At 37.6% G+C, this 13348-nt stretch overlaps 1 protein-coding gene and 1 pseudogene across 6 annotated transcripts in view; one reads left to right on the top strand and one right to left on the bottom strand.

Moving 5' to 3' along the window:
* Window positions 1-32: 32 nt before the first annotated feature.
* LOC129413711 (UDP-glucuronosyltransferase 2A1 pseudogene) lies at window positions 33-3881 on the bottom strand (annotated as a pseudogene).
* A 1450-nt stretch (window positions 3882-5331) lies between these two features.
* The window catches only part of atp2b3a (ATPase plasma membrane Ca2+ transporting 3a), a 40754-nt gene continuing 32737 nt past the window's right edge, over window positions 5332-13348 (top strand). For 3 of the 6 annotated variants that reach the window (XM_055167470.2, XM_055167469.2, XM_055167473.2), the window contains exons 1-2: window positions 5333-5849; window positions 7472-8001. In XM_055167470.2, coding sequence (XP_055023445.1) covers window positions 7794-8001 — 208 coding nt within the window. In that variant the 5' untranslated portion in view covers window positions 5333-5849; window positions 7472-7793. Of the gene's footprint in view, window positions 5850-7471; window positions 8002-13348 lie in introns of all 6 variants that reach the window. The other 3 variants (XM_055167468.2, XM_055167472.2, XM_055167471.2) reach the window with 2 other exon arrangements.

Here is a 13348-nt window from a genome sequence, read left to right on the forward strand (position 1 = left end):
AGAATATTACTTAAGACCAATAAAAAGAAAATATTTTTAGAAATCTGGGCCGACTCAAAGTATGAACATGAAAAGTATGAGCATTTACTGCACTCAATATTTAGTTGGGGCTCCTTTTGCCTGAATTACTGCAGCAATGCGGCATGGCATAGAGTCGATCAGTCTGTGGCACTGCTCTGGTGTTATGAGAGCCCAGGTTGCTCTCATAGTGGCCTTCAGCTCTTCTGCATTGTGGGGTCTGGCATATCGCATCTTCCTCTTTACAATACCCCTAGATTTTCTATGGGGTTAAGGTCAGGCGAGTTTGCTTGGGATACTATGGTCCTTAAACCAGGTACTGTTAGCTTTGGCACTGTGTGCAGGTGCCAAGTCCTGTTGGAAAAAGAAATCTGCATCTCCATAAAGTTGGTCAGCAGCAGGAACCATGAAGTGCTTTAAAACTTCCTGGTATACGGCTGCTTCGACGTTGCACCTCAGAAAACACAGTGGACCAACACCAGCAGATGACATGGCACCCCAAACCATCACTGACTGTGGAAACTTTACACTGGACCTCAAGTAATGTGGATTGTGTGCCTGTCCTCGCTTCCTCCAGACTCTGGGACCCTGATTTCCAAAGGAAATGCAAAATTTACTTTCATCAGAGAACATAACTTTGGACCCATCAGCAGCAGTCCAGTCCTTTTTGTCTTCTGACGCTGTCTGTTGTTCGAAAGTGGCTTGAAACAAGGAATGCGACAGCTGAAACCGGTCTTGCATACGTCTGTGCATAGTGGTTTTTAAAGCACTGACTCCAGCTGCAGTCCACTCTTTGTGAATTTTCCCCACATTTTTGAATGGGTTTTGTTTTACAATCCTCTCCAAGGGTGCGTTATCCCTATTGCTTGTACACTTTTTTCTACCACATCTTTTCCTTCACTTCGCCTCTCTGTAAATGTGCTTGAAACATTTATCTCACAACCCCCAATGTGCCATGAGTAATGTTATTTATTTGATGTTTATGCAAAAAAAGGCTCTCACATGTAAAATCTAGAAAATTTTCACAAACACATTATAAAATTGATAACCGTGGTGATTTTGTTCACTTTAAACGTGATGTAAATCATGTCAATTTTCATACAGTTTCCTCTCTAATATAAACCAATTCTGCATAATATTCAATAATGCAAACTTAGTGTTGCCAAATACATCACTCTTTTTTGTTTTTTGTTTTTCTGACCAAAACTTTCAGCACACCCCTGCTCATTAAGATCAGAAACAGACAGATTGCCATGAACAAACTTGCTAGAAGCATCAATACATCCAAGTTGTGGTAGGAATACCAGGGTAGCTTGTAAGACTCTGTACGCAAGTGTGCTGCCCCTTTATGCCTCATGACAAACTCCAGCCAGAAGATGGCGCTGTCCATCGGCTTTAAGGGTGTGTCATGATATAAACGTGACATTCTGCGCATATTTTTCTGGTATGGTTTATTATCATCTAGAATGTCTTTCAGGGCTTGTGTAAGTGTATCTACATCCAATGCTGTGACGTCGAGCACTCGAGCCACTCCTCTGCCCTGGAGGCGAACCATGTTGTCAAACTGATCGAAGATGAGTGGAAGTCCAAGCATCGGTATGCCGTGATAGATAGCCTCGTAAATTCCATTCGTTCCTCCGTGTGTGACGAAAGCTTTCGTTTTAGGATGGCCTAGGAGGTCATTTTGAGGCAACCAGTCCACTATCAGCGTATTGTTCCCTAAAGTAGATGGCTTTTCCCCTACATGCCTCCAGATCACCTTTTGTGGCAAGCGAGCGAAGGCAGACGCAACAACTTCTGATATGTCCGTAACCAGATTTCCAAGCAAAGTACCCAAAGACATGATCACCACCCCATGTTCTCCAGAACTCTCAACAAATATCTCTAATTCAGCAGGGAGAGGCTTGGAGGGTTTACACTGGAAGCCTCCGATGTAGACCACATTGGGCATTGTAGGACGTGGGAACTCGAATACAAATTCGCCTCTTATAAGCCACAGATCAGCTCCTTGGGTTAGAGAGTACACGTTGGATCCCGGGTCTATGTATTTGCTGATAACTTCTTGAAAGAGAGGCCTTGTGATGACGTGATCTATGTACTGGCCAATTCCATAATGTAGGACATTTTTCATTTTGTTCACAAAGGTCATTTTGTCTGTTACACCAGATCCGCTAATCGGGACATAGGAAAGAGGCGAGGGTGCGATTGCAAAGTGGCCCTCCCCATTTATATTCCACCGGACATTGAAGACCATCGGTAGGCCCAGGTATGCACCCAAAATGACTCCTCCTGGATAGCATGGGTCAGTCAGCATTAAATCATACTTGGATGTTTTAAGCTTTTTCACCAGCTTTTTATCTTCCAGGATCGTCCCCACCATCTCAGCAGAGGATCTGTAACACTCTTCATAAATATTAAACAATTGTTTCTGCAGATGTATGAATGACCAAATGGACCCTTGGTTTTTTTGAATTTCAATGTTTCTCCTCAGAAAAGATGTCATGTACTCTGGATCCTCCAGGCTGCTGATGTGTGAAACAGGAATGGTGATGGACGTGTAGTGTGTTGCGTTCTCCTTAATGTACCAGCTATTAGAGGAACGCATCACTGTTAGTTTATGACCCCTGTTGTGAAGTTCTCTGAGCAGTATGTCCATGTTAAGCCAGTGGCTTCCATCTACAGGATACACCAGGATGTTACCAGCCAGGGAAAGTGGTGGAAGACTCCACAGGAAAGCAACAAAGACTAAGTTCTGGGGGCGGCACAAGCTGAGCATTGTCTGAAAAAATATGTTTGATAAAGAAATAATTTTGATAGGGAAACATAGATCAATTGCTGTGAAAATGAGTTATTGTCAAATAAATACATTGGCTTCAAAACTATAAGTCATATTGTGTGTGTTTTGTATGGATATTTTTTGGCAGATTGCATTTATAACATTTGTTAATGCATTAGCTAACATGCACCTACAATGAGCAATATATATTTGTATATCAACATTTTTTCATTTAGCGACTTACAAATACAAGTGTTACAAATGTTGTTTATTGTTCATGTTAGTACGGTGTGCATTAACTAGTTTTAACAGATACAACTTTTGATTATTTAAATGTATTAATGTGTAAATTAACATGAGATAAGATGAATCATTCTTGTTGAATTGTTCATTGTTATTTTATTTTTTGCAAATAGTTAAATACAGTTAATCTCTATTTCCAATTTAATTTTAATTAATTGAATCACTTTTGCACAATTTGTGCAACATTTTGGATCCCAAACACAAGCAGAATGAGACACAATACCTTGGTTCTTGGCAATGTCCTGAAGGGAAGTTTCAAAGTAATGCAGACATAGATTTTTGACCATAAAGGTTGAACTTTGGCCAAATATTATACTTCTTATGTGCTTTTATGTAACCTAGCCCTGTAGGTGCATTGATCTGAAGCATGTGTTTGGTAAGAGAAAGGGTAGTGGGCCCATGCAGATAAGCCAATGTCAGTGGATTACAAACTGCACATTCCACTGTGGTTTAAACCTTTCACTTTAATTGTACACATTTAAGAAAACATCTGAGAAAAATATGGAACAATCAGAGTATGAAAGCAAAATATATGTCGGAAAATACAAACATTACACAATGTTTACTGCTTGTCAAAAAGAACGCTAACTTAATTTCATAATTCCAAGCCACACTCTAAAAAATTTGCTGTAATTTTGCAGCTGGTTGCCAGTAACTTACTGTAGACGATAAAGTCAAACAATGTTTCATGTTCATTTAACTTTAAACAAAATGTTGCGAGTAAATAACATAAATGTAAAATCTACAGTAAGTTACTGGCAGCTAGTTGCCAGTAATACCCATTAATACTGTATACAGACATTTTTTACAGTGCAATTACAATAGGATTGAACAAGAATCCTCTTAGAATCCAACAAGATCCGTCTGGATAAACTGAAAATCCTGTTTTTGAGTTAAGTTTATGCAATAACAGTTCATCCAGAATGATCTTATTTGGTATGAAAATAATTTCTTTTTACAAACAGAGTTTCTGACTACTTTAAAAGTAAACGATTGTTCTGCATGAGTCTTACCAAATTCAGGAGAGTCTCCTCTTACTGGGAATTACACAGTATCCCAATATTTTTAAATATATTTCAATATTTGCTTATAAAATCAGACTTTGTATAGTTGTGCTGCAGACAGATGCTGCAATGATGTTCATTTCCACTAGGGGACCACTATCAACTGCACTTGAATGCTGGAGAACAGCAAGCAGATAAGTGCACAGTCTACATTTAAGCACGTTATTGATAATTATTCAAAAGCTTTACTTAAAACAGCTTATTACGCATACATTTTTTGGATTATGAAGAAAGCAGTGGGCATCATTATTCGGCTTATTCTAAAGGTCACAATGTTTTTTGCTTATGTGCTTTCTGTGTTTCTCTCTCTTGTTACAATGTTTTATTAATGGAGCTACAGGTGAGAACTCGCTTTATTATTAATGGTCGACTACAAAGAGACGGAGGTAAAAGTACTGAAGAGCAAATAAACAAAAAATACATTCTTCATAATCATATATAACAAGGCTATTATTATTTTAAGTCTTACGTCGTTAAACATGTTTCTATGTCTTTGCTAACACATTTTCTTTCTCACCTGCTGTTTTTTTCGCAACTGTCCCTTTATCAAAAATATCATCAGCATCATTATAGTAATTTTTATTATATTATATATTTTTTTTATTTTTATCATATCTATTTTCAGGCATTATTAATTAAGTTAAACGGTTTATTTTAAATCATTTTAAAGAAATATTTATGATATAATAATATTTTAATTTCTAAAATAGTGTAAGTTAATGTAAGTTATTTTGATACATTAAAGGATACATTAAAAACGTACTATTACAAAACTCCAACTCATGAATATTAATTGATTATGGTTCGTTATTGTAAACTTCCAATGGTGATGGCGGGCTTATGAATACAACAGTTTTATGCTAATGTTCAGACGTAATGTTCCAATAGCGAAGGTTCTAACGGTTTGACTAATGAATATTAAGACACAAACCTTCTGTACCAAAAAAACGCAAAATGACGCAGACTAATCGACGAATGACAACAAAGTATCGCGAGAGCGATTCAAGAGTTTACGTTTTAAATCCTCCTCGCGATATTGTGACGTTATACGCAGTTAGGTCTGCACAGCGTCGCATTAAGTCGAACACACCTAAAATCTCCGTCAGGGAAATGGGAGGGATTGCGGAGAGAGGGAGTGAAACAAGAGGCATCGAGTGCATCCACCCGCCCCTCCCCCAATCTCCCGTCCTCCAGCGCTCGGATGCTGCTGCTGCTGCTGCTGTTGCCATCATCACCGCGAGATGCGCGTCAAACGGGCATCATCAACATGTAGAGCCCACATCTCTGCTCACCCATCAGGGGCTTGTACCCACTCTATCAATCAGCACCAAAAGTAACAGCAACGATGTGACCAAAACGACCCTCGTTACGTTCCCGATAGCACAACACGCCGTGTTTTAACCGAATAATTAATGCGGACACATCTCATCTACATCATTCAGATTTTCTTCCGCATAAGATGAAGTCCTTACCGCCGTCTGCTGGCTCCCGGTCCGTTCATTTCATCTCCATTCTGCACCAATGCGCATCATCTGCATTTGGAAAAGCGTAAAGGTCAAATGATGTGACTTTCATTTTGTGTTCTCCGTGATGGATATTGTTTGAGGATACACTGGATATCATTGAGTGTTTTGTTCTTTTTGTAATATCGACTCAACGTCAAATGTCCTTGGAGCATGGCCTGCGCGGTAAGTGAATATATTCCTTCATAGATGCATGTTTACAAGTCTTTTATTAATGGTTTTGAGAAGAATAAGTGTTTTATAATAATGCTTTGCAGTGTTAACAGGGTGCGTTTTGTGTAAGTACATTTTTTGGTAAATCCTTTGATGTATAATTAAAGTGTCTTATTAATAAGCAAAGCTTCACAATATAAATTATTACTATTATGTATTATTATGTCGCCAGAAAGTAACGCACAGCATTAATGCAGATATTATTTAGCCTACCTACATTAAATAGATTTGCTATCAGGCTCAACAATTGTTTTGTTACAGTGATAAAAATGTATTAGATCGTAATGGCAGAATTTCATAGAGGATTTGACAGACAGTAGCCTATTTTGTACGCTGTATGCTTTGTATGCTTTTAAATTAGTCCTTTATGCGTTTTAAATATTTAAAAAATAAGTTTTGCTCCATAAACTTAATTTTAAGAGATATGTTTTAAATATTCATATGGAGGAACAAAACGTGTTTATATTAATATAAGCGTAAAGTGATTGATAATTTCTCGATAGTTTTAGGTACATCGTAAAGCAGGTGATGGATTGACGTAACCTTTCTGCCCGGTCAGTCTGTGCACTTTAATCCCACCGGATGCGTGTAATGTACATGTTCACATTTACCTTAGCGCAAACATGTCGTGAATAAACCAAAAATTCATACCAAAAATCGTACAGACATTTATGTAAACTCTGCGACCGGCTATACAGTGGACCAAGGTGAACATATGCTTTCTGAAGGTTACCAGGAAAGGGCATCCAACATCTTTGGAATGCAGCATACAATGATGAATGTTTAATTGTTTTATAATAAAATATGATAAAAAGCGCTCGCAGATTATGCTTTTAAATGTTAATTAACCCTAAAGCTGAGTGAAACGGAGTAGCATAGCTCAAACGGATTGTAATGTCATCCAAAATCATCAGGCCTGGTGGCTGGTACCGTTGCCTTCGTAAATCTGTTCTGCAGTGGGATTGGGCAAGTGTTTATGTGCGCATGCGCATGCCACCCGCGTATCGTGTGAAGACAGATTTTGCGTCGAAGGGCGGTACTATAAAGTATTGGGCAGGGGGAGAGGTGCACAACATTAAAGAGAGTATTTCAAAAGGCGTTTAGATAAGAGGTGATTGTACTCGGTTTGCTTAAAAATTATGTAAACGCTATGCACTGCAGTATGCAGTAGGCGTGTATGAAAATACCTCACAAACTACCTACACGTGTGACACCTGGGTGAGCAAGATGCCTCTTTTTGTTTAAATTAATTTTTTTCGAAAACACTGAATGTTAAATGAAACATGTTTATTAAAGACATACAAAAGTGTGCACAAACATGTAAATTACTAAGGTTGGACACTGGAGCAAGTTGTCACATGTTTATCATTCAAAAAGTTGACAATTTGAGTTTTATATGTTAGAATTTAATACAAATTATGTATTAAATCCCATCAGCCAAAAAGTTGGCTGCTGCTTTAATACAGTACCCTTTCTATTTTGGCTTTTTCATGAATTGTTTTGTGTTTTATAGTTATTTACTTATTTACCTGTTTAAAGTTTGCATCTTCAATATTCCTCTTTTTTTCATTCAGGTTTTTTACCAAAGCTATCCCTGTGTCAATAGATCCCCGTAGTAACACTCTTCTGCCATTATACCTAGAGATGGATTGGCACAACGGTTACCACTTTGTTTGCTGACTTTTTAATAATGGGGGAATATTTCGGGGCAGTCCCACTTACCACACCATAAATAAACAAACCCTAAACAATTAAACATAATCTCTCAATATGGAGATCTACACAGAATCAAATCTTAGCCGAACATAAATAAAACAAAATACAGCATATTTTCCGAGTTATACATCTCATAACATCTGCTAAATAGCTGCCAGTCTTTCACAACCAACGCACACTATGGGGGATCTAGGCAATAGCACAGTGGAGTTCCACCCTAAGAAGCCAGGGATGGAAAAAAGAGGACCTGGGGGGGATTTTGGGGTGACACCGGAGGAGTTGTGCTCACTTATGGAAATCAGGGGTGCAGAAGCTTTGCAAAGGATTCAGGAGAACTACGTGGATACAGAAGGCCTCTGTCACAAACTCAACACTTCACCTGCGGATGGTGAGTTGACTCTGGTTAAGGCTTGTGGTCACGTCATCACATAAATGTCATTTAACCGTGTAGCATATCTGTGTAAGGCTGTGTCCCAAATGACATAATATATGCACTATGTACTCTAGTGTAGGAATTTTGGAAGAGTAGTATTGTCTCAAAAGTACAATGCCCATCAATGAAATTTCCTTTCTCTGCATCTGATAGCCCTGTTAAGTGCATAAATTGTCCAGCCTTGCACACCTCAATTATGCGGTTGAATGAGTGCATCATTCGCGTACTTAAAGTGCACTTCTTTTTTGGATTTTCCAATGTGAACACACTACTTAGAGTCTATAAGACTATACTACAAAACAGTGGCGGCTCGTGAATGCTCATCCGAGGAACGCTTATTCAAAGTAAGTGTTTGGAGTGTCATGTGTGTTGCTTGCGTTTTCAAAATATGTGTTTGTTGCATCATGTAAACCATGTGCATCACGTGTTTTGTCAAAATAAGTGCCTGCTGCACACCCGTCAAACCCGTTTATGATAAAAGAGACGCTCACGTGCACAAAATACATGCAAGACATTCCCTTAACAGTAAACTCTGATTATGCATGAGATTATGTGAGTATCTGGCAAACACTAGCGTCTCTTTTATCATAAACCCTTTAGACGCGTCTGCAGCAGGCACTTATTTTGAAAAGACACGTGATGCACACAGGATCTCTCGATGCGCAGAACACATATTTTGAAAAAAGGTACCACACACATGATGGGCTACATACATGTTGTGACGAAACTTCACATCGAGGGCCTTCGACAAAAGAAGTCACCGGCCGCCACTGCTACAATATAAAAGTGTAGAATAGTGCATAAGTATGCGATTTGGGATGCACTTTAAGATTTTTCATCTAATTTCATCATCATTTTTGTAAATGAAAAATAAATAAATATATTTATACAAAAAATAATAAAATATAATCATCTATTTCGTGAATTATGTTTTTTTATACTTTTTTACACAATTCGAGCTGTTTTCAGCATATGTCTGGAGAAAACGCATTAAAATTTACATATAGCAATAACTAATAAAATTATATTTTAAAATGATTGTTTTTTTTTGATGATTACGTTTACATGTCATCAAGGTGGATAAAATATTTAATATTTCTCATTCTTTGGCGCAATTGGCGGTTACACCATTTGACATTTTCAGGTCCATTCAGTTTTAACTTTCATAAAAATGGTGCAAATGTAATTTTTTATTTTTTATTTATTTTTAAAAAGATTTTTTAATTTCTCATTTTGCCCAACCGTTTTTATCACTGACCCTTTAACAAACATGCCTTACTAAAAACATTACTTGTGTAATTTTGAGGCAAAACAAAGGGCACTGATGTATTTTAAGGAATGTCAGTGCAAGCTGTTTTCAGTTTGGACAGCTCTTAAATTTATTTTAGTCTAGACCTAATCTAATCCCTGTCCGGGAAACCGCCCCATAGTCATTTAGCAGACGCTTTTGTCCAAAGCGACTTACAATGACTTACAAATGAACAGCAATTTATAAGTGCACTAGAACTAGTCTCATCATTATTATTATGCTAAGTCGCTAAGTTTCAATTTGCTAATGCATTAATGATCATGAATTTTTTTTTGTAACATTATATTACTTTTATATTATTGTTGATTCATTAAAAATGAATAATAATTCAATTGCGTAAATAATATTCATGCGTAGACCAAAAGATTTAGTAACCGAGGATTAGAGTTTAGCTATTCAAGGAATGTGAAAACTATTTTGCACTGAATCTTTTATTGCTGTGGCTATTCTGGGAAGGTGATTCTACTTGCGCTCTGGTAATCACATTGATTCGCATCTTGTACTGACCACTTGCTTTCAGGCCATATCGTGTGGTCTGACTGCATCGCTATTTGGCAGCTGCGTTGAGGTTACCGTACTTTAAGTGTATTGTAAGGCTCTCTTCCTCTTTAAAGCTGCTCTTTGAAAAATGGCTCTTCAGAAGCCATGACAGGGAGACAAAAGGAGAACCTTAGGGCCATAGATGGAAAGATGAAAGGATAAAAGATGTACTGCAAAAGCCTTTCAATTCCAGTAGTCTTTGGAAAGAAGCCATTGCACAACTTAGTGATCTAACTTAATGTACTTTTGCATAAGGTGCCATGAATAGAGATGGAACTCATGAATTAATCAGGGAAATTGAAATGAGTTTCTACAAAACACTGGAGTATATTTATACCGCACATGAGTGTTTTAATGTGAATAAATGTAATGTTTACAAGTTAAAGGCAGACAGTGTGGGTCTGTCTTTACATAGCACCATAAACAGGTAATAAATACAACACTCTTGTCAACCCTGAAAATGCTTATTAACCCATCATTTTGAGTTGAAACAACCCAGCATAGGTTAAACTAAATGGGTCAAGTTAGTCTCTTTTTGACAGTGTTACCTAAGACAAACGAGTGCTTAACACACGTTTAAACTCACTTTGTATGATGTGTTAATTTTTTTTATCCTAAATTTTACCTAAAACTGTTGGCCTCTTCTAACAAAGTGACCATTAGTGTAAGGGAAGCTCTAATGTAAGATGAGAGGTTTCAGGGCAGCAGGTGATGATTGGCAGGGTGAAGATGCAGAGTGGAACAGTCTGCCTGGGTCTCGCTGCCAAAAATCACGCCCTGTGGTGCATCCGAAACACACTGACTTAACCATCTGTGCTTAGCGTTCTTATGTTCTGTCCTCTCCCCTTCTCTCACACTAAAAGGTCAGCGATTGGTTTCCTGGGCTAACAAAATCTTTGATGAAAAATAAACATCCATGATGGCAGTTTTAATACATGTAAACCCACATATGCATGGTAGTTAGGAATGTTTTGCACCATGTCTGATCAGGGACGTTATAAGAAGATACTTTTGTACCTAAAACCTAGATATTGGTACCTCAAAGGTACATACAGTCGCAAGAAAAAGTATGTGAACCACTAGGAATGAACTGGTTTTTTACAGTGATTTGACATAAAATGTGATTTAATTCTCATTTAGGTCACAGCAATAAACAAACACAATGTGCATAAGCTGACAACACACAAATCATTCTAGTTTCTTGTGTCTTTTTTGAAAACACCCAGTAAAAATTCACAGTGCTGGAGGAAAATGTAAATGAACCCATAGACTTAATAAAAGCTAATTTGTGTCAGAAGCTGGCAAACTGGAGTCCAATTAATAAAATAAGTTTAAAGGTGTGCTTTAATGCTACTTTGATTGATGAAAAACACTCAAACATTTTAAGATTGATGTCCGAAACTAAACGTGATAGTTTTATGTGCGCACGCAAAACTAAACGTGATCGTTTTATGTGCGCACGTGATACTAAACGTGATAGTTTCATGTGCGCCCCCAATAGATTCACAGGCGCACGTGATAGTTTCACGTGAGCACACGAAACTAAACTTTAAAAAAATCTGCACATGAAGGTTTCGTGTGAGCACATGAAAGTTTCACGTAAGCACATGAAGCTAAACTTTAGATTTTTTTTACTCCAATGTCACCTTAGGAGCTTGGTAGAAAAGGGATACAAAACAATCTCAAAATGTTTAGACATCCATCAGTCAACAGTACAAATTGTCTATAATTGGCAAGCCAAGCCAAGATGAATCGTAAGGAACAACCCATATGAGTAACAGCTAAAAGCTTGAAGACATCATTGGTAATGGCACACATATCTGTCTACCTCATGAGTCTACCATATGTAAGTCTGTGAACAGGCACGGTGTCTATGACAGCACACCACGGAGGAAGCCGCTGCTCTCCGAAAAACATTGCTGTGAGTCTGAAGTTTGCAAAAGAGCATCCATGGCAAACCCTAGTGTTTTTTTTTACCCATAATGGGTAAATATTGGACAGAACACATGCTGGGTTAAAAATAACCCAATGTTGGGTTGTTGTTATGCAAACATGAATTATAATATACAGTTAAAATTGAAAATCTGTCCAATATTTACCCATTATGGCTAAAAAATGGCCAGTTTTAGAGTGTGGGAAAATAGTTTATGGACTGATAAAAAACAAGAGTTGAATTGTTCGGGAAGAATACTATGGTGCAAAAAGAGCTTACCATCATCAAAACATCATCCTGCTGCCTCAGGGCCTGGACCACTTGCCATCATCAAGGGCAAAATGAATTCTCAAGTTTAACAAAATATCCTACAGGATAATGTCAGGGAGGCTGTCTGCCAATTGAAGCTCAGTAGAAGTCATAGCCCAGACCTTAACCTCATAGAGATGCTGTGGAATGACCTCAAGAGAGTGATTCACACCAGAGTTGTTGAAGTTGAAGCAATTTTGTAAAGGGGAATGGGCAAAAAGTCCTTCTGAATCCTTCTGAACCACTAAAAGTGCTTGCTTGAAGTAATTGCTGCCAAAGGAAGTTCAACAAAGTATTATATCCAAGGGTTTAATGACATTTTCCTCCAAAAAACCCCACAAGGAACTAGAATTATTTGTGTGTTGTCAGCTTATGCACACATTGCGTTTGTCTATTGTTGTGACCTAAATGAGGATCAGATCACATTTTATGGCAAATCACAGTCAGGGGCGTCATGCACCATTTTTTTTAAAGGGGCACAGTGTGCACAGCTCACAGAAAAACACAGACATCAAACAAAATAGCTTTCAGTCTTTTCCATGGCACTTACATTTCTAACAATCTGAGCGCCCCTGCTTTCATGCAAAAACCTCCTAAATAAAAGTGTTGACTTATTTTTATATCAAATACTATTTAATCGGAATAAAGACATATTGGCATCATTTTTACATTTGAAACTGCATGTTTTGTTTATTTACGTTTGGTTTAATGAAATGTTTAATTGTGTCATTAATGCATTTTGCACAACAACTGCATTATCCTATAAAATTAATGTAATTTTAAATCCATAAAGTATATAAACAACGAAAATGACTTAAGCTATAGCCACGTGATTGATTTTAATGTTCAATATATGATTTAAAAAAATATGTTTAGATAAAATTATTAGAGGAACAAATTTTTGCATTAAATTTAACCTCATATGTGAGCATGTGTGATTCCGCGCCCCCGTGAACTCTGGTGAACTTTGGCGTTGTACCAGGATGATGAATCTAGAAATCTCTATATATAACGTAGAGACGGTCACATTTTAAATTTTCTACACAGAAGAGGTTAACTGCACACTACCGTAATGGTATTTGGAAATGTTGTGAGCGTTTCTTACACGTTTTAATTCCTCAGATAGCAAAATGCAGCAGCAGCAGCAAAGAGCTCGTGAGCACGTTCAGACGCTGATGACGTCTGCAACTGCGCCGACTGCAGCGCCTGCC

Source organism: Misgurnus anguillicaudatus, chromosome 5 (assembly GCF_027580225.2).
Source record: "Misgurnus anguillicaudatus chromosome 5, ASM2758022v2, whole genome shotgun sequence".
Classification (NCBI taxonomy): Eukaryota; Metazoa; Chordata; class Actinopteri; order Cypriniformes; family Cobitidae; genus Misgurnus; species Misgurnus anguillicaudatus.